Source organism: Botrytis deweyae (assembly GCF_014898535.1).
Source record: "Botrytis deweyae strain B1 chromosome Unknown BDEW_028, whole genome shotgun sequence".
Lineage (NCBI taxonomy): Eukaryota > Fungi > Ascomycota > Leotiomycetes > Helotiales > Sclerotiniaceae > Botrytis > Botrytis deweyae.
This window is the reverse complement of record NW_024066235.1, coordinates 200,150-220,841: the sequence shown is the minus strand read 5'-3', so window position 1 is coordinate 220,841 and position 20,692 is coordinate 200,150. Positions and strand designations below refer to the sequence as shown.

General features: G+C 44.0%; 8 protein-coding genes across 8 annotated transcripts; 5 read left to right on the top strand and 3 right to left on the bottom strand.

Annotated features, from left to right (window-relative positions):
• Positions 1 to 247: 247 nt before the first annotated feature.
• On the top strand, positions 248 to 2,107 carry EAE98_009461 (uncharacterized protein; the record flags this gene model as incomplete). The annotated part of the gene is made up of 1 exon (XM_038957082.1): positions 248 to 2,107. The coding sequence occupies one exon, from the start codon at positions 248 to 250 to the stop codon at positions 2,105 to 2,107; it is 1,860 nt and encodes a 619-aa protein (XP_038806555.1).
• Positions 2,108 to 3,744: 1,637 nt separating this feature from the next.
• EAE98_009460 (uncharacterized protein) lies at positions 3,745 to 5,621 on the bottom strand (the record flags this gene model as incomplete). Its single annotated transcript, XM_038957081.1, has 3 exons — positions 3,745 to 5,335; positions 5,393 to 5,495; positions 5,561 to 5,621. The coding sequence occupies 3 exons, from the start codon at positions 5,619 to 5,621 to the stop codon at positions 3,745 to 3,747; spliced, it is 1,755 nt and encodes a 584-aa protein (XP_038806554.1).
• Positions 5,622 to 5,799: 178 nt separating this feature from the next.
• Positions 5,800 to 6,883, top strand: EAE98_009459 (uncharacterized protein; the record flags this gene model as incomplete). Its single annotated transcript, XM_038957080.1, has 5 exons — positions 5,800 to 5,853; positions 5,907 to 6,036; positions 6,089 to 6,208; positions 6,264 to 6,488; positions 6,534 to 6,883. The coding sequence occupies 5 exons, from the start codon at positions 5,800 to 5,802 to the stop codon at positions 6,881 to 6,883; spliced, it is 879 nt and encodes a 292-aa protein (XP_038806553.1).
• Positions 6,884 to 7,344: 461 nt separating this feature from the next.
• On the bottom strand, positions 7,345 to 8,337 carry EAE98_009458 (uncharacterized protein; the record flags this gene model as incomplete). The annotated part of the gene is made up of 3 exons (XM_038957079.1): positions 7,345 to 7,439; positions 7,495 to 8,224; positions 8,287 to 8,337. 3 exons carry the CDS (start codon positions 8,335 to 8,337, stop codon positions 7,345 to 7,347), a joined length of 876 nt encoding a protein of 291 aa, XP_038806552.1.
• Positions 8,338 to 8,812: 475 nt separating this feature from the next.
• On the top strand, positions 8,813 to 9,850 carry EAE98_009457 (uncharacterized protein; the record flags this gene model as incomplete). Its single annotated transcript, XM_038957078.1, has 1 exon — positions 8,813 to 9,850. One exon carries the CDS (start codon positions 8,813 to 8,815, stop codon positions 9,848 to 9,850), a length of 1,038 nt encoding a protein of 345 aa, XP_038806551.1.
• A 1,785-nt stretch (positions 9,851 to 11,635) lies between these two features.
• Positions 11,636 to 12,944, top strand: EAE98_009456 (uncharacterized protein; the record flags this gene model as incomplete). Its single annotated transcript, XM_038957077.1, has 3 exons — positions 11,636 to 12,023; positions 12,221 to 12,474; positions 12,522 to 12,944. The coding sequence occupies 3 exons, from the start codon at positions 11,636 to 11,638 to the stop codon at positions 12,942 to 12,944; spliced, it is 1,065 nt and encodes a 354-aa protein (XP_038806550.1).
• A 655-nt stretch (positions 12,945 to 13,599) lies between these two features.
• EAE98_009455 (uncharacterized protein) lies at positions 13,600 to 15,519 on the bottom strand (the record flags this gene model as incomplete). The annotated part of the gene is made up of 1 exon (XM_038957076.1): positions 13,600 to 15,519. The coding sequence occupies one exon, from the start codon at positions 15,517 to 15,519 to the stop codon at positions 13,600 to 13,602; it is 1,920 nt and encodes a 639-aa protein (XP_038806549.1).
• A 993-nt stretch (positions 15,520 to 16,512) lies between these two features.
• Positions 16,513 to 19,083, top strand: EAE98_009454 (uncharacterized protein; the record flags this gene model as incomplete). Its single annotated transcript, XM_038957075.1, has 1 exon — positions 16,513 to 19,083. One exon carries the CDS (start codon positions 16,513 to 16,515, stop codon positions 19,081 to 19,083), a length of 2,571 nt encoding a protein of 856 aa, XP_038806548.1.
• Positions 19,084 to 20,692: the final 1,609 nt, after the last annotated feature.

Sequence of the window (20,692 nt, the reverse complement as noted above, 5' to 3'; positions counted from 1 at the left end):
TACCTACACATATATTCTCAAGTAGAAGTGAATAAAGAACTGCACCCCACAGAACATGATCTAGAACTACGTAAGTTTGGCTTTCTATGGAGTAGTCCACCAGTCTAGCAATCGGCTCGCACCAACACATCAACCTCCAGACGTCCTGCATCTCAATCCATAAAAAAGTACACAATCACCTCTCACGATTTTCAGCCCTGCATCAATCACATACATTACATCTACACTAAAGCAAACGACAATTAAAATGCCCCCTCATGCTCCTTCAGAAGACGCCCCCCAATCGCAATCCCAATCGCAATTACGGCCCAATCTGGCGGCCCATCACCGATCCACGTCCTCGGTCACCAGCCACCAAAGCGATATTCCGGCGGGTACACCTCCAGCTTCAGGTACAACTGCTACACAGCATAAAGAACCCAAAGCCAAAGGCGAGCGCAAACACGTAGTTGGTCACGGCAAATACGGACGTGTGAGCAGTAATAAGGCGCTGCATAAATTATCGCGTACATCGAGCACGAGTAACCACAATCATCATCACAGCCATACTACGAGCAACGATAACTTGAAGGAATTTCAAGCGCCGTGGGATAAACCACACAATTCGAGCACGAATCTCAATCGGCAGAAAAATATTTCGCAGACGGCCCTGAAACGTAATCGTAGCTCGGCAGATGTACAGAATACCACGGGGCAATCGAGAAAATCGAAGAACTCGGATGAGCAGCAGGGTAAAAAGAGACCGAATAGTGTACATTTTGAATTGGGTATAGATACGCCGGGAAAGACGGAAGTCGAAGACGACAACGAAGAAGGTTGGGAAGAAGCAAGTTCGACCGCAAGTCCGGCTTTGAGTCGCAGTGCAAATACATCTGCCAAACCATCCGCCGCCAATTCTGCAGCTAATTCTCGACATCAATCTCCTCTTTCTTCGCCGAAAGCCAAAAGGACTAATGGTCCGGATTCTGTGAGAGATTTTGCGAAGGGCCCAATCGATCACTTTGATGGAAATGGTATTGTGAAGACAGATACAAACACGAAAGCGAATAGAAATAGTTATTCAACCGCAGACGCAAAATTGATTACAGAGAAATTACTTCAGAGAACACCATCTCATTTGGCTTCGGAGACAAAAATGAGCATGGCGACTGCGAAACCAACGCCCAAAATGGCGCATGCACATTCGGGTAGCATGGATCGATCGACGGGGATAGTGAAGAGTATGGGTGCTAGTACCGCGAGCGGAAATCAGGAATTGATATCAAGATTCGTGGGAGATGCTGGGACACCGGGGGAAAACAGTCCGAAGTTTCCTCCGCCGGATCATCGGGGAGAATCTAGGACGGGCGCTATCAATGGCAGTGCATTGGAAAAGACGCATGGCGGGATTGGGGAAATGGCAAGAGCGAAGTCGATGGGAAATTTGACAAAACATAATGTTGATGGGGAAGAGGAATCGGCTCTATTGCCTCGAAGCCGAAAGAGTTCTACAAGTGGTGTTTCGGGGCCGCCTAATGCGTATAATTCGCGCACGCAACAGAAACTTTGGCTTCAAAGAGCATCGTCGAATATTGAACCCCAGAGAGAGGGTCTGGGTGCATTGTCATTATTGAATGGCGGTATGGGAATGGGTAATCATGGTGGCGCAAGCAGTATGGGATTTGGACCTGGAATGGGTATAGGTATGGGCATGGGAATGGGTAATGGAGGATACTTAATGGGCGGAGATGGAAAAGGGGATCCGAGGATTAAAGTGCAGCTTGAGAGAACGGGTCTGGAATATTTGGTTGTAAGACGTCATCAAGATCCTGTTGGACGAGGTATCAAGAGGTTAGAGAAAATGGGAGAGCTTGGGCATGGGGGTAAAAATATCCCAGGATCTGGAAATGGCCATGGGCATAGCAAGAGTGCGAGTGTAAGCCGAGCGGGTAGTTTGAGGGAAAGGAATGGAAATGCGAGGAAGGGGGCAAGACAGAGTTATGACGGAGAGGAGAGGGGTAGCGATACGGATCGGGATGGTGGTAGTGGATTGGATGAGGAAAATGTTGCGGCGCTCTTGAGGAGCTTATGGGAGAAGAGTTTTGAGGGGAGTGGGAGTGCGGATTAGCACGAGAGTTTTGGAAACTTAATTCGGCTTCTGAGCTTTGTGTTTGTGGACTGGGGGTGGCAAGTAATGGGCAGGATGGAATAGGTTCTTGATATAAACAAAGGAATGGAGTTTTGAACTTTACAGGGCGTGCGTGCATGGGTTGGGCGAGGAACGCGCTCGAATATAGTTCTTGATATCTTGAAATTGCTTCCTGGCTGATGGGTGGGCTGGTGGACTTTTAGAATGAGTATTTGATTAACATAATGGATTTACTCGCGAGGATGTATTACACACACATATCGAAGTTCCCTGCGTGATATCTGGATGAGTGGTTTGGAGTAGATAATGATTCTTCATTCCCTAGGCAGGCAGGTAGGTAGGTGGATAGGTGATTCGGAAAGGGGCGGGTAGGGGGGTAGGGAAGAGATGATTATGGTGAGAGTGGAATCCTAACGCTCCAAGATCAATGTCAATGTCAATACCTATCGACTACGTTGTGGTGGAATCTCACATCTGTAGGCTGGTAATGTGTGAAGGAGAGGGAGAATGAGAATGAGAATGAAAATGAGAATAAGAATGAGAATGAGAATAAAAATGAGAATAAAAATGAGAATAAAAATGAGAATAAGAATGAAAACAAAAACAAAAATAAGAATAAAAATAAAAATAAAAATAAAAATAAAAACAAAAACAAAAATAAGAATAAAAATAAGAATAAAAATAAGAATAAGAATAAGAATGAGAATGAGAATGAGAATGAGAATGAGAAGACTACTTACTCATGGGGACTTTTGAGGTAGGGGGGGGGGGGGGGGTGGGGGCTACTATATGCAGAGGAAAAGGTCATTGAATAGGTGGGTACCTACAGAATGGTTGTTTGATTTGAAAGAATGGGGAAGGTTATGTTCACTGAGTGGGTGGTTGTATGTAGAGAATATGGTATGATACCTATGATATGAAACGATATAAAACGATCAAAAACGCGAGGAAGGGCTCACCGGAAGGAGTGGAGTGGACTTGACTTGAGTGGAGTGGAGTTAAGTTGAGTGGAGTTGAAAAAAGAAGAGGGAAAAGAGAAGGAAAGATTCAGTGCTTGATATCACCAGACGCTATATATACCCTTAAGAGAGAAATAGAGAGGGGAGGGGGCTCCTCGTGGACATACATTTCTATACTTCATTCTTCCGGTAAGGAATGAGAAATGGAGAATTTTATTAGATATATTGATGGTCGGTCACTGGGAATGGATTACATATTTTACTACCTACGCGGAGGGTAGGGAGAGAGATTTGGCCTCTATGGAATGGGATCTGGGTTTCGGGTGGATTTAGATGAATACATAGTCATGTTGTGCATTCAGTATTTTTTAACATACGGAGGATGACGTGGTGGGATGATACTAGATCTTTGGTCTTTGGTGTTTGAGAGGAAGCTTGGAGTTGAGAAGTTCAATGGTAGATACTTCTCATCATCATCATGGTATGTGAAAGTGAATCTATACAAGGAGGAAAATATATATGTAAAATACTCATTCTTTTTGGTATTATATAATTTCCGAGTTCCTATGCTATGCTATGCTATATGTCCATACATCTATCTCCAAGCTTTTATTATACCTGTATGTTTTATGTCATTCTTGCCCGACGAACTCAACCTCAAGATCTAAACAACATCAAACCCGCCTCTTCATTGTTCACTTCATCATCGCTAACGTCCTCCTCATCACCACCCTCACCCAAATCTAATTTTCTACCCAACAAAGTTGCGAAAAATCTATCCCTCGCACTCTCCTCCCACGAATTTCTATCCTCCGGGGCCATGAAATTTTGCAACTTTTCGTGGACTGTGAATTTCATTTTTCTACCCTTGCTAGCCTTGGTATCAACATTCTTTCTTGTCTTTGCTTCTTTCACTGCAGTCCATTGCATAGGTTTACCAGCTTCACCAGTAGCTGCAGAAGAAGAGTCAACCATTCGTTGATCAAGCAATTCTTTGAGAAGCAGCTGGTAGAAATCGGCATCGTCGTAAATGTTTGGATCGGTGGTAAGCTTCATTTGTTTTTGAACAGGAGCGCAAGAGCGAGGGACCTTGGTGCGAGAAATAAGATGTTCAGAACTAGAGAGTGTATCTTGCAGAAGAGAAGTGATGGATTGTTGGGGCGCATTGGGGTTGAGTTTGCGGGAGATAGGGAGGGCCGTTGTAGCGCGGACTTTGCTAGACCACTTTTCAAGGACAGTCTGTCGATTGTCGATATTTGCAATCTCGGAAGCTTGCATTCGATCCCAAATGGCAGAAGAGGAGGTGGCAGAATCAATGCCGCGCTTCCGTTTCTGTCCCGTTTTGGACGTACTGGCTGCCTTTGAAAGATCGTGTCGAAGACCATCGATTGTGTTCCATAACTTAATAGCAGCTTCTTCTGCGGCTTGGAAAGGATTCTCATCGCTATCCTCCTGGTCCTTATCTTCAGCTGCAGCTAGCGAGTTGGTAGCTACTAAAGCCTTTTGAAGGCGAATGCGAACATTGAGAAGTGAATCGAATGCTTTGCGTTGTTGCTTGACAGCATTACCCTTCTCTGCATCTGCTTTTGCTGCTTGAGAGATTGTTGCGACTACCGTTTTCTGTTCTTCTCCCATAATCTTTCGCAGTTCAGCACGTCTTGCTTGCTCGTCTTCATCGTTTTCGTCGTCACCGGATGCTTCTTCTTCACTCTCTTCATCACTACCAGCTTCCTCCCCACCACTCTGGTCAGGGTTTTCCGAATCATCATCTTCTTCGTCGGAATCTTTTTCCATGACCTCGGCATGTTGAGCATCAACATCCAAGATATCTTCATCAGTCTCATTTTCCTTTTCATCCTCAAGATCATCCTCTTCAGATAATCCCACGCCCTCCTCCTCACCACTGTCAGACATGAAATCGGCAGCGGTAGGTCTTTTCTTCACGCCATTGACATCCGATGGTTTCTTTGCATCAACAGGCTTCTTCGGCTTTCCACTTCCTCGGAAGACGAAATCCTTGAACTTTTCCTCGTCGCTCTCTCCCAAAGCCTCATCACTATCGACCTCCATATCGTCAAATTCCCCGTTGAATTCCATTCCCTCAAATTTTGCTTCTTCATCGGCGCTTTCATATACAGAGTTGGATTCATCTTCATCATCGCCGTTCATCAATTGTTCGCGAGTGACTCGAGATCCGGCATACTGAGGGCCAAGTGCGACTTCTTCTGGTTTTCGAAGCTTGCTCTTTCTGTAATTTTTGATTAGTAAAGCTTTATCGAAAGAAGATAAAACAGAGACTTCTTACCCAACTTGAACATAATGTTCTGTCCCCGCCAATCCGTCATCGCTCTCATCACCACTTTCCGAATCGCTCTCTTGCGCCGGCTTATCATCTTCTGGATCGAAATCTGCGAAAAGAAGTCCAAATCAGTAAAATTGTCTCTGTGGTAATTGCCCAAGAACACAAACTTACCCTTAGGAATAGGATCTTCCAATTCCTTGATTTGTTTTGCCAAATTCTTTGATTTCGCCATATTGTTTGTTTTTACCTCAAACTTGGAGAAGTTTTGTTTTTCCGCAGAACTTCAATCCAAAAAATTATTTTGGAGCTTCCGCCCCACGAAATCTTGGCGCGCTAGCGGGTGCATATCCGCTCAAAAGTCAAGCTCTCGTCGCATCATCGTTGAAGCTTCAATTAAACACATGAATAAAATGAAACAACGATTGTTCTCTACTCTACGGAGCTTACAGCATGAGAATCCATTGGTATGTTAAAGGATATTATTCGAAGAAAATGAGAGGTTGTTGACGCATACCAGGGATTACCACGAACGGGTAGTATTCCGCGCATGCAGCGTGGGTTGCCCGAACGAAGAAAGATAAAAGATGTAAAGAAAGTGATTGCAGTTTCATCTGCGAAAGGAGGGGTTGGAAAGTCAACGCTTTCTGGTATGAATTTAGTGTGATATCTCCATGGAAACAACTACTAATTGAGAGACAGTCAATCTTGCGCTCGCCTTTGCTCGCCGTGGTCTAAGAAGTGGTATTCTAGATACAGATATTTTTGGTCCCTCAATACCTACACTTTTGAATCTATCGGGGGAGCCTAGATTATCCTCAAGTGCGTCTTTGGTCTGAATGAGATATATGGGACACGTCTGATATTTGGGCGGCAGACAATCAACTTATACCACTCTCGAATTATGGCGTCAAATCCATGTCAATGGGTTACCTAGTGGGTGATGCTGCACCAGTTGTGTGGCGTGGATTGATGGTCATGAAAGCACTACAGCAACTTCTACACGAGGTAGACTGGGGTGGATTGGATGTTTTGGTTCTCGATTTGCCACCAGGAACCGGAGATACTCAATTGACTATAACACAGCAAATCGTACTTGACGGTATGGGCATTCTTGTTGTTGGTTGAAGATGCTAACCGTTTTAAGGAGCGGTAATTGTGTCGACACCTCAAGACATAGCCCTTAAAGATGCAGTGAAAGGTATCAACATGTTCAAGAAGATCGATATTCCAATTCTGGGAATGGTACAGAATATGTCGTTATTCACATGCCCACATTGTCAGAATAGTACACATATTTTTGGGTCGCATTCTGGGGTTACTAATGCTTGTGAAAAGTACGGAATTGATTTTCTGGGAGATATACCATTACATGCGAGTATTTGCGACGATGCGGATAGGGGAAAACCAACCGTCGTAGCGGAGCCCGAAAGCGAAAGAGCAAAAGCATTTATGTCAATCACGGAAACTGTAGGAAGGAAGATTGGCTTGTTCTGATAGTATTTATTAAGACCAAAATAACAACAGTCAAGGGGCGAGCAACAAACAACATAGGCATTGTAGAGCTAAGAAACTTGTAGGGGCAACGAAATTGAAGGAGAGCCATAGAAATCGCGGTATCAAGTGCGGTGCAGAAAATTTCGTACCTGGACTGTTGAATCAAGGTCAGGTGAAAACAGAAAGCCCCCAATAGGCTCGTGATTCTCAGGTTTCCTATTCAAAAGCGATCTTTAGCATGTTTCATTGTCATTCGGTAACAATACTGGTAGAAAATTAGGTTCATTCGAAGAACAAGCATCCAAAATTCTAGTACTCGTGCGCAAAGCCTACGTCAGCCTACATCAAATTGCCTATGATGATGCTGAAAAAAAGGGAAATGAAAAATAGAAAGGGAAATCCCAGCCTGAACACCTATACTTGCAGAGAGTAACCCCTCCCCTCCTCACCCCTACTTCCTCTTACGCGAAACCCTCCTCGTCACCATTGGTTTGGTATATATGACGACTTCTCGTCGGATCCTTTCGCATACTTTGTCCCGATCCAGTAAATCCGACTGCAAAACGTATTAGATATTGAGAAAATAAAAGGAATCAAGGAATATCTCTTACCTCTACCATTTACCCCGTCAGGGGTACGGAACATACTGTCCTTCTTTCCTGCCTTTCCAAACTTTCCTTTCGCAGCGAAGTCCTGCCATTTCTTCTTACCGTCATCTAATTCTTTCTTTGCCTTGATCTTCTTTGGTACTTTGGCCGGTCTCGTGGGTCCATCACTGACTTTGCTTGGTTCGCGCTTAGATTGTTGCGCGAGTTCTGGATCAATATCGGCAGCTGCCGAAATAACATTCGATGTCGATGGAGGAGTAGGGACCGAAGCTACGACTGGTGTACCATCAGCTTTACGCTTATTTGGGTTGACTATGGGTTTAATATCCTTGGCTCGCAGAGTCTCTGTGGTGTCATAGTTCTTGAACTTGACAATGTAAACAGGAGATGTAGAAGAGCCGGTTATAGATGTGATTCGAGCTGGATAAAATCCTTTGTCGCCTGAGTGCCATTTCGCCAATACCATATCGTTGACCGAAAAAGACGTTACAACTTCGGGCTCTTCAGGTGGAGGAGGTGCTGCTTTCTTGAAAGCAGGGTGGTTTTCTCGTGACCATTTCTCTTTTATTGGCGGCTCTGAGGGTTTCTTTACTTGGGCTACAGGTGCTGGAGCTGGCTTTAGTTCTGCGATCGTGGATTCGGTGAGGGAAATGACTTCTTCGAGTTCAGCCTGTAGTGTCTGAAGCTCTACATTATCAGGATCTGCTTGTAGCCCCAACTGGACAGTCTCAAGCTATAAGAATGTCAGCATTGCAAATATACAATAATAATAGAACAAGTAACTCGCGAACCTACCTGAAGCTTATACTCCTTGATATCATTCTCCAATTCTGCGACGTCCGACATGGTATCTCTGAGTCTTTACTTGCGTATATAAAATAAAAAGTTTGATGAGTCCTTTGATATGTGAACAATACAGTAGAGTTATTAAGCGCTGCTTTTCTGAAATCAATCTTAAACAAAGATGTCGCAATATGATATCAAGAAGGACGTGTGTTGGCGACGGGAAACAGTAAGATGCTCAAATCTCGAGAGGCGATAACCTTAATCTTGTACATGCACGTGATACGGTATTACTAAGAGCCGATGCTTATTACTAACTTGGGAATTCTCGTCTCGTTCTTATCACAACCACATCTCAATTTACCCATCTACCTACGTCACAGAAAATCACCGTACGTTAAACACCAAAATTCAATAAAGGGCCAGCAGGAATTATTCTCGCATCAACGAAAGCATATGCTAACCAGGAGGCAATTCCGTCTTTACGTTACTCGCATAAACTCAATCATCACGGAATTCACTTCCAACCAAACAAAAAATGCAAGGCTTCAATATGGGACGTTATGTCCCTCCTGACCAGGAGGGATTGATGAGTGGAAACCAGTTACATGGAAAGCACGCTTTGGGAGCTCGAGCGAAAAAGATTTCTCAGGGTATTCTGACGGTACGATTCGAGATGCCATATCCTATCTGGTGCACGCATTGCCCGAAGCCCACCATAATAGGACAAGGGGTACGATTCAATGCGGAGAAAAAGAAAGTAGGCAACTATCTCTCGACGCCGATCTATAGTTTTCGCATGAAACATATTACTTGCGGCGGTTGGATCGAGATACGTACGGATCCAAAGAATACGGCCTATGTGATCACTGAAGGCGCGAGGAAACGAGATACAGGCGAAGACAAAGTCCTGGACGGGGATACCAAAATCTTGTCCGAAGAGGAGAGGGAGAAACTTAGGAACAATGCATTCGCATCTTTAGAGGGAAAGGTCGAGGAGAAAGAAAGGCTAGTAGGTAGTAAGAAACGACTGGAAGAGTTGCAAGATCTTTCTGAACAATGGGAAGATCCACATGAAGCGAATAGAAAATTAAGAAGAGCTTTTCGAGAGGGGAGAAAGGCGCGAGAAAAAGAAGCTGGCGTAACATCTGCACTACAGGATAAAATGAGTTTGGGCCTTGACTTGTTGCCAGAGCACGAGGAAGATGTAAGGAGGGCGGGTTTCATTGAATTTGGAGGTAAAGATTCTCAAATCAATATCAACAAGACAATTTCGAAGCCCCTCTTTGAAATTGACAGCCAACCTTTTGCAGCAGACAAGAAGGTCTCAAACCCCTCGCGAAGAAAGCAAGCTGAGGCATTGGCTGCAAAACAACGTAACGATGCCGTGGCTGAGATCAGAGGTAATACAAGAGCTGCGATGGATCCGTTCCTTGTCAACAAGCAATCAAACGGCGCCAAGAGCACAGCCAAAACCTTGCTAGCTGGTGTTAAGAGGAAGAGATCCGTCCCTATTGAAGACGCTTCGTCCATACCAAAGGTACCTGGTTTGGTCGATTATGATTCCGATGATTGATTAATATAGAGAAGGCATCTAGGTGGAGTTCTGGCGTTGTGGTCACGGGATTTTCTTCGATACCCTTTTGCTATTTTGCGATGCAATGTCTATGGACAATGGAAAGTACGGAGAATGAAGAGATTATTCCCAGTAGGCTTGAAATGCTTAACAGGCACCACGTTTTCATCGTTTATGAAGCTACCAAACTTTTGTCTGTCAGCCTAGCCAGTTTTGTCCTCAGCATATGGTGGAGTCCTGCATGAAGCTTATACATCAACAGTAAGTTGGTCTCGTCTAGACCTGCAAGATGCCTTAGCACAGCCTTTTTCTCAATTCTTTCGGAGCGGAACCGCTTGACGCACGAGCCAATGCCGGTCCTTCACTGAGAACAGAACAATTCAAAAGTCATCAAGTGATAGGCCTTTTCTTGTTACTGAGATCTGAATGTTATCGGCATTCTTTCTACCAAATGCAATAGCTACTACAGTTTGGAAACATAACTGTGTTACCGGACTCAGCAACGGAATTGGGAAGAAGGAAATGCTGGGAGTTATGTAGTCTTTTTCTCATTACCCACCCAATCACCCCTTTGTTCTTTCCGCCTTGTCGTACATTGACCAAGACGGAAATTACCGTTTCGACAAAAGTTTTGTTGCATATCTGAATGACGATGTGTTTTTTTACCAAGTCTTATCGGTGGCAGTGAGTAAGCTTATCAGGCGAGGCGGATTCGTTGTGCAAAAGCCTCATCTTTACAAATCCCTCATCGAAGGTTAGCGAAGAACAACTGTTTTTGGAACAGGAAAGACATCAAGAGTGAATGCAATTCTTTTCATATTGTCATTCTCTCCAAATAGTATTCCCCCAGAAGACGCTTGTTCTGCCTATTCGATTTTTACAGATCAATAGTATGTCAATCTCATAATCTAAGCACGAGGCCGTATCTTCAGCAATCTCAAGTCTCCGACCTCCGACATAAAATTCATGAGCTGTATTCCCAGGTCTCATGAAACAGCATAACATCATCCTCAACTTTTTCTTCACTCCGGGTCTAGGCGCAAAACTCTTGAGACAATATCAATGGACAGTCGTTTGGGAATAGGGGCAATCAGAGGTTCGTTCTTCGTCATGTGGCTAAATGAAAGCCAGCACTCAACTTCAGTGCCCTCTTAGCTTCTTCACTCACGGTTATGAAGGCCTGGTAGCCTCCTGTCGTTATTGATGCTTCGCTGTGATTTAGTTAGACTGCTGATCGTAAAATCCGACGTGTTGCAGGTGGGTGAGGAATGACTTGGTCTAACATTACTTATCTATCCATACACTCCGGGTATCCCGCAACGCATAGAGTTGTGCCTTTTTTTGTTGAGTAGCGTTCAATGCTGGGAGCAGCACAGGATCGATAACCAATGTATGTGTATAGTATTTGTAGATCTAACGAGGCTCTATACATCGGGTTTTGTTTGATTGTCAGGTTTGTGTCAGATCCTGTTGCCACGTGATCGTCGATAAGAACCTCCGTGCCACCTGCATATGTACAACCTCGAAAATCAATGAATATTATCTCACGATTTATCCACAATGTCACACTGCCTTGTATTGAAGTTTTACCAGTAAATCTGCCAATACACGACTACTGGTATCAGGCAACCATGGCGCGGGGTTAGGTAAACTGCGCCACTCAGCCTTGCACACAAACCTCTACATATAATGCACCTGCATCCCCAAAGTATACTGCCAACTATTCCCAGATCATATCAACTTTCTGTAATCAAAAAAGTCATCAACCCCCATCGTACTTTCAAAATGGCATCCGCAAATCCAATGCCTTTGCAACGCGCTCCTCGCTCCAACCCCGATCATGGGCCTAGTAACGATGTTGCCTCGTTCAAAAAGGTCCTTGCCTCCTCCACTCGAGTTCTCGCTCTTTGCGGTGCGGGTCTTGGCGCTTCATCTGGTCTTGACACTTTCAGAGGTCCAGGTGGCATGTGGAGAAATTATCGCTCGCAAAATCTTGCTACCCTGGATGCTTTCACCAGAGATCCGGGTTTGGTTTGGTTGTTTTATTCGTATAGACGCCATAAGGCCTTTGCTGCGGAACCGAATAAGGGACATTTTGCGCTGGCAGAGTTGGCGAAGAGAATGAAGAAGGATGGAGAAGAGGGATTTGTGTGTTTGACGCAGAATGTTGATGGTGAGTTTGGAAGAGATGTATCTTATGTTGTCTGTTTGTTATCATACTTTTAGGCCGAAAGTACTCGTTCTGGTGGTGATTGAGAGTTGTTAAGTGGCAATTTTAGCCAAAGTAAATCCTTAATTCGGTTTCGGTGTTCTGAGCTATCTCTCTTACTGTTGTGGGCATTCGACCTAAGTCTTTACTAATCCAATCAGGTCTGGCTCAACGTGCGGGTCATCCAGAAGGCTCCCTCAAACTTCTTCACGGCTGTCTTTGTGACATTAAATGTGCCGATCCAGTTTGTTCTTACCGTGAACGCAACAATTTCGACGACCCTTTCCATCCATCTATCGCAATCACCAGCGAAGATGATATCAAAATTCTTCCCGCAGCTACGGAAACGGTAAGACCTTACATGCCCCTAACACTCAGCCCTGCAATGTTGTCCCGAGTTGGCCCGGAAGTCCAAGTACGATGCAACTTCCTCAAAATCACCTATAGCTAATATACATCTAGCAAGCCATGATCACTTACCTTGACCCAAACAAACAAACAACTACAATCAAGAAAGAGGAACTTCCTCATTGTCCCCAATGCACCACTGCTCTCTTGCGTCCGGATATTGTATGGTTTGGAGAAGCTCTCCCAGAAGATACTCTAGATGAAGTAGATCGATGGATTGACAAAGCACCTGTTGATCTTATCTTGGTCGTTGGAACAACGGCAAAAGTGTATCCGGCAGCAGGATATGTAGATGTTGCGAGGGACGCGGGCGCAAGAGTTGCAGTGATCAATATGGATGCGGATGGATTGGGTAGTGCGGGTGGGTTGGACAAGGATGATTGGTTGTTTTTGGGTGATGCGGGTGCGATTTTGGACGAGATTTTGAGTCCTTTGAATGATGGGGAAGAAAAGGGAAATGTCCACGAGAAATCTTGAAGCTGTAATGTGGTGTACAAGAAGTCGATTATGATTGGGATATAAGACTACTGAAAATCATGTCATGGTGGCGAGCATGACCATCAAAATAACTGCATTGATTTACATAGCATATTGTTCATTCTATTGAATGAAGACAGCCTTCAGCACTAGCGAGACTTCAAAAATTCATTGGCGTCAATAAATTTCAAGTATTCAGAAGCCGATTTGCGTTCATAATGTTGAAGTTTGCCTGGGTGACTGGTCCTTCGCTTAATCAACAAACGCCTTCCCCTCCGGTTGAAAGCCTAATCGGGGGTTACATTTCATTTCACCCCCCATTATACTAATGAGGGGGCCTCAGCAATTCGTCAATTTTTCAGCAATTCGTCAACTTTTTTTTTTGGTGTGAAACCTCCCCGGTGAATAGGATCAATTTTTTCTAACTTTTTATCTACAAAAAATGAAGATATTCTGAAATATACAAAACAACTATTGATTCAATCTGATTAGAAATATCTATTTGTATTATCAAAAGAATAAAAACTATAAGAATTATCATCAAAAGTTACGAATTGCTGAAAAGTTGACGAATTGCTGAGGCCCCCTTATCGACGATAAGGGGGTGAATAAATATGAACCCCCGATTACAAGCAATCCTGATACACCACCCACATCAATATATCTCAAACACTTTCTCGCTAATCCCCAATTCTAACCCTTCTCCGTTCATAAACCCATTTACATACACTTCCCCCAGAACCACAAACCCATCCCGTTGCTCCAATCCTCGTCTTCTCAATAAATCAGGCCATCTACATCCATACAGCACCGCAATCACATCTCCCTTTCTCGAAAACGGAAACGTAACACCCATTACGCTGTTCCATCTCCAGCCCTCGCTGGTCATACCCGTGTAGAAACATCGATCCTCCAATGCCATTTTGAGATAGTAGAACAATTTACTCACTAGCTTTGCATCATTTTCTTGCAGTGGTGAAGTCTGGGCGAGAAATATATTACATATCCTAAGAAATATCGGGACTGGTAGGTGTTGCGATACAAGCTCGCCTATATACCCCGTCTTCAAGAGCGTCTTCCTTAGCGCAGTAAATAACGCCACTCGGTTAGAGCTATTGATATCATATGCCGCATAGAACGATTGAAGTATAGAGCGAAAATCCAGAGGTCCATTATCATCCACTGGATGCACAACATCAGTAATAGTAGCAAGATGTATGCCTCCACAGTTTAACACATTACCATCCTCAGAGATATGTGCATCCATAAGCATATTCCCCGAGGCGTTCCACTGAAACAAATGATCCGCAGTTCGACCTCTTAGGAGTCCAGGACGAAGACCAGTACCCTCTCCAATACAAGACCAGTTCGGTACCCATGTTGGCATTGAAGATAAATCTTGGTGTGAGCCAGAAGGACAGTGACATTTTGTTTTTTCATCTGCGCATATTATCTCCAGTCGATCTGTTGTTTCAATAATTAGGCGAGCGACATCTTTGTAGATTTCAGACACGCTCTTTGAGTAATCAATCATCAGTTTCTGGTGGTATGGATTGGACAGTCCGGCTAATCCATAAACTTTATCTCGTGGATCTCTACATTCGAATTTGCGAAATGTTTGGAGAATATCGAGAAGTTCCATAGGTTTGGTTGTTGGGTCTGAGAAATGTAGTTTGCCATCTAGGAGCGGTAGATTGACAGGAATCCGAACAGATTCGATGACATAGGTTGTGTATGGCGGAAGAGTTTCAATTTCGCTGTTGTCTAGATATTGGAGTGCTAGACTTATGGCGAGAAGAGGGAGAAGGGGAATGAGCTCTTCGCCAACGTATCCCCAGGTTTCAGAATTGCTCAGGACTTCTTGGACAATCCAGAGTCGGTTCCAGTAAGGTGATTTGTGGATCTTCTCGAGTGCTTCCCAGCATTTGTCGAGTTGGGGATTTTGAAGAATGGTAATGAGTTTCGTGTTATGCGATCTTAGAAGCGATTGCGTAGTGTTCCAATGATCATTTCCGAAACTGTCGATGATCGCAGCGAGTTCCTTTTGACCTTCAGAATGAGGGATGCTTGGCCAAACTAATATGCGAGAAGCGTGCTTATAGATTTGATGCATCATGGATACCTGTTGATTTCTTTCAGTCAGATCCTCTTGGTTGATACATAAGGCATCTGCCCAAAGACAAGTCTCTGGTTTAAAGCGAGGCTTTTGTGGCGATGTCCGCTGAGTCGTCTTTACTGCCGCTTCGGATCGAAAGTACTTGAGAGCATCCAGGAGATTTTTACCAATATTAACAGGTACTCCATCAACGGTATTAGGCTCAGATGACAATGCTCTCGAAGGCTCACTAAGCCCTCTAGCTATTTGCTCGCCATTGGGATGGTCCTCATCATGAACGACATCGCCCCATGTGTAAGATAGCGCAGTGAAACCGGTTTCAAGGTCATCCACTAAAGAAATATATTCAAAGATGCAAGCTAGTGCCTCATCAAACCGTCCTGATTTCGCAGGGAGAATCTTGATTACTCGAATCTCTTGACTTGTGCTATTCAATGGTCTATAAATAGCACTGCCCATTTGGCATGTATTAGCGACACTCAAATATAGTGATTGGTCGTTGAATCACCTAAGATTCCAGCACACATAGAAATTGGTGCCATCTCAATCTCTATACATAATTAAATCATAATGGTATAAAGGTTGAGATTACATCAAAAACGGAAGCAAATGAGAGGAGGATTATGGCTCAAGTAAAAGTGGCACGGCCACGGGAGCACGCCGCACTAACCTTTCTAGGGAATAACCGATTTAGATTCTGATACTCCCTAAATTCAACCTCACCTGGTCCCTATTCCGTCAACGCCAATGCTCTCGTCTACAAATTCAGAACTCCCGAATTAAGGATAATATCTTATCTGTACTGTACGTATGTCAAAGGCATAGTTGTGGAACTTCTGTGTTCCGCACCGATGGCGGGAAATTTTGCCGGGGGGCCTCCTCCCTGGAGGCCCCCGGGGATTTCACTGTTTACTCACAGTCCCGTAAATTGTTTGCCGTTGACTCATGGACGATTCAAGTGGAGAAAGCAATTCTGTGCCGTTGTTGATCTTTCATTGTTGGACCCAGTTGATCCATGGATCGTTCTTCTTTGATGAGTTTATTGGTCAAGCAGTGCATCTCAACACACACAATTTTATGTTTTGTCAAAACGACTAAGAGGAAACTGGATTAGCAAAGTTGAATACCCCAGTTTCTCAATCATACCAAGCCAATTTCATAAGCCAGGGAAGCTTTCTTTTGTGCCTGGGATGACCTATTGTACCCTTTGGTGATGATATCATCATGATTGTGTGGAATTTTATCTTTATCTACATTGAAGCTCCATCATATTCTCAAATTATAAATATGGCACTGATCCTCCTTTCTCACTTCCCTTCTCACTCCATCCTCTCCAAGGAAACTCATCATTCACACCTACACTAGTATTTCTCTCCCTTCTAACATCGCCCGCTGTCGAAGCACATCTTCTACCAGCAAAGTTCATAATTTACATTACAAAAAAGCTTAATCATGGCATCCACCGATATTCTTTCCCATACACTCTCCTCCATCACTTCCATAAAACTCGAAGAGATTTCAAGCCAGAGATCTGCATTCGAGCAAGGAAAGTCGGAACTTCTTAAAACCGTCTCGAATCAGCCCAAGCAAAGTGAGAAACTCCGCATTTTACTAGATCGTATTGAGAGTCTTGCTTCTATGGGAAAGCTCAAAGACAACAAATCTATCTCGTTATATAACATCAGACTCTTCCTTCAACAAGCTCAACATGACCCATCGGTTTCAGAAGGCCTCCTCAAAGATTGGCAAGAAAAACTTGAGAAAGAGCTCGACGTTCATTCTTTGAAATATGAATACGCCTTTCTATATGGTCGACTTGTCAATGAGTGGCTCTCGGCCTCGGAAGAAAAGACGGCGTCTGATGACGAATTTGAGAGCATTGGTCGAAAGGAGATGCATGAGCAGCGACAGAAATGGGAAGACTATGTTTTTAATCCTCTAGAAACTGATTCTGCTGCGATCGAATCATATCTCACCAAGCTTTTTACCTCAACGTCGGACATCAAGAATGCTTGGGAGACACTACGACTTCAGACCGCTACTTTTGAAAAGGAGATGGAAAACCAAGTGCACTTTGACGAAAAGTCCTTGAAATGGGTGATAAACGGCCTCCTACGCAGTGATCTTCTTACCGATGAAAAGCGCGCGATTCTTAAAGACTTCCAAAGCAATAAGGTCGTCCTAGCTGAAGTTGCAGACGTTCTAAATATGCGCATATCCTCACTCGACAAGTGGAAATGGGGCTCAGAGGGTACGCCTGTCGAACAACGCCGGCAAGTCAACGGTCGCTACCGATTTTATCATGACGAAGATCTTCTACAATCCATTCTTCTTCGTTATCTCGGCGTTAAATGGTCTGTATTCTTCAAAGGCAAGCTTACCGAATTCAAAAATTCCCACAATGTCTGGGCCAGCTCCACTACACAAGTTCCAAAAGCAGCCAAACACAGACGCGAATACTTCTTTGACCAACCTACTAGTAGCAATCAAATCAACGTTGAAGCTATCCGAGAGAGCCATTTCAACTCTGAAATTTTCCTCGAACAGTTACAACATTCCCCCGAGGAACAACGAGGCGGATACGCAGACGATGACTCTGAATGCGAAACTGACACTCGTAAATCCCCTCAACAAATCACACAATCAGTTCTTCACACTTTGGCCACCGAAATAATAATGCAAACTCGCCTTGGCAACCCTGTGACGGTCGTTCGTTCCGATTTCGCTTGGTTTGGACCTTCTCTCTCTCATACAAGCATGTTCTCAGTTCTATCACATTTTGGTGTTTCCTCTAGATGGATATCTTTCTTCCGCCGCGCTCTTGAAGCACCCATGGTCTTTCCTTCCGATGGACCATCCGCCCCTGTTCGTATCCGCAAACGTGGAACACCAATCAGTGGTCCACTAAGTGATATGCTCGGCGAAACTGTTCTCTTCTGTCTTGATTTCGCCATGAATAATAGAACCAATGGTGCACGTCTATATCGCTTACACGATGATATATGGTTCTGGGGTAGCGAATCAGTTTGCGTATCTGGTTGGAACGTCATGAAAGAGTTTGCAGCCCTCGTGGGACTTGCCTTTAATACTGATAAAACAGGTTCCTGCACCGTAACTCGCCATCCTACCACTATCACCAAGGTTCCATCGTCTCTCCCTAAAGAGCTAGTCCGTTGGAATTTCCTATACCTGGATCCTCTCACTGGTCGATTCTTGATTGACCAAAAGCTAGTTGATAACCACATCAAAGAGTTAAGTCTTCAACTAAACGCCTGCAAGTCTATATTCGATTGGATTCAAGCCTGGAACATTTACGGCTCCCGTTTCTTCACCACAAACTTCGGTCGACCGGCCCATTGTTTCGGACTCGCCCACGTGGAAGATATGCTCACGACGTTCTCCCGTATTCAAACCCAACTCTTTTCCGAAACCGGTGGCTCCGTTACCTCAACTCTTAAATCCATGCTTCATACTCGTTTTGGTGTGGAAAACATTCCGGAAGGATACCTCTATTTTCCCATGTCCATGGGTAGTCTTGACCTCAAATCTCCTTTTGTACCACTCTATTTGATCCGCGATCAAGTTGAGAATAATCCAGATAAAATCATGGATGATTTCTTCATCAAAGAGCGTCATAGCTACGAACGCGCGAAAAAGCAATATGATGATGGCGACGTATGGTCAAGTCGTCCCCGACGTGATAAGGAGCTCGACCTTGAAGGCTTCCCCTCGTTTGAAGAATATACACAATATCGAGAACGCACATCGAGCGCGCTGCACTATGCGTATGTTCAGCTGATGGATGAACCAACGGAGTGCGCGGTTGATATCATGGTGGGGAGAGTGGTGCAGGGGGGCAAATGGCAGACGAGAGGGATGACGAATTATCAGAAGTGGATTTTGCAGCTTTATGGAGCAGATATGGAGGAGAGGTTTGGGGGGATAAATGTTGTAGAGAAAGGATTACTTCCGACTGGAATGGTGGGAATGTTTAGGGAGAGTAGATTCAAGTGGCAAGGATGAGGTTGAGTGATTGGTGTAAAGGAGATGATGAATGAGTTGAGAGGACTGGACGAGAACACGCTTTTTACGTATTCTGGGAATGGATTCAGAATAACAAGATATTCGTAATAGATACCACCTCTTTGCAATTGAAACTACATTTGCTTTGTTCTAATTCTTCCTCATCATTTTCTCTGCGTGTCTACTAAAGCACTTGGATGGATGTGAACAAATGATATCTTATGGCATAAGCAAAGTGAAGCTCGCTCTGAAAAATTAAGCATGAATGTTTGATTTTACGGACTCCCGAATACAGAGTGATGTCTCGCCGCATGTCATATATGCACTCCGCATAGACCCAGTACTAACTACCGAATCTAAGACATTGACGTTCTCCCATGGCGCACAGGCTCAAGAGGAATATCAATCACCAGAATAGCAACAAGAACCACGAGCAACTAATAGTCGGCCTTTTAAACGCCGACTACCTATTTTTAAGTTGGGGAAAGTAAGTTTCCCCGGAAAGCAAATAAGTGCCTCCGCTAGTATTTTTGATAGGAAATGTATCATCCCAACAGATCAACATAGAAAAGCTTTTTTCTACCACACAACAACCAATTCATATGTGATTTGAAGAAATATTACAATATTGAATTCAGCAAGGGTAAGATAGCATGAAGATATTGAATTTTCCACAATAGGTAACTCCAAAGCCAAACGAATGATATGGATGTTGATTGATCAAGGACGTCTGCTTTCCAGAGACACTTAATTTCCCCGACTCAACTGGGAAGGGGTCAGCCATTAAGTGCGTGGATTGTTAGCTACCGGCGTTAAAGTATAACGACACTGAGTTGTGATGATACGAAACCCCTCATGACAATGCTTACTGTGCAATGTGCAGTGTTGACACTAATGCCAAGAAGGATAAACATTCAAACGATAATGAGGGATCGTCGGCGTTTGTATGCAACCGAGCCGACAAGCTAGCACGCAGGGGCTACGATAGATGGAGAGATGATGAAATGGCGTAAAAACATATGCAACAGATTAATAAGGCAGCAAAACGGTCTGGTTCTGGTATTGAGATAGATCATTCTGAACCTGCCTCGAGTCTGTCTGGGGAAAATTCGGGAGCTTGGGAGATGTGCGGATTGAGAGAAGTTTGAATACAGTCTGGATCAGATATGTAACGGATATAGTATCATGGAATCGGTGAAAGGATGAGTTGGTTGATATCAGATGCCGAATAACGATGAAGTTTGAAATGAAGAGGTGAAGAGGTGAAGAGATGAAGAAACTTCAATTCATATTCATCCTATTCTTTCAATCATCTTCTTCGCCGCAAGAATCACCGCAAGAACATGACAAGACCAAATCTTGGCAAGTTCCTGAAATCATTGAAGAATGATATTCGTAACAATGGATGCCATTACAATGACATTATGCCATTATGCCATTCCATTCTCAGGTGTCGAGTTTACTCCCGCGAACTCCGCAACATCCGCCCCCCTCCCCCCCACTTTCTCCTCATTATGAGCAAAATCCCCATTTCGAAGGCGAATTTTTATCCAATACCTACGTAAGGAACAATCAACAAAGAGAATCCAATCTCCTCATGAGTCATGAC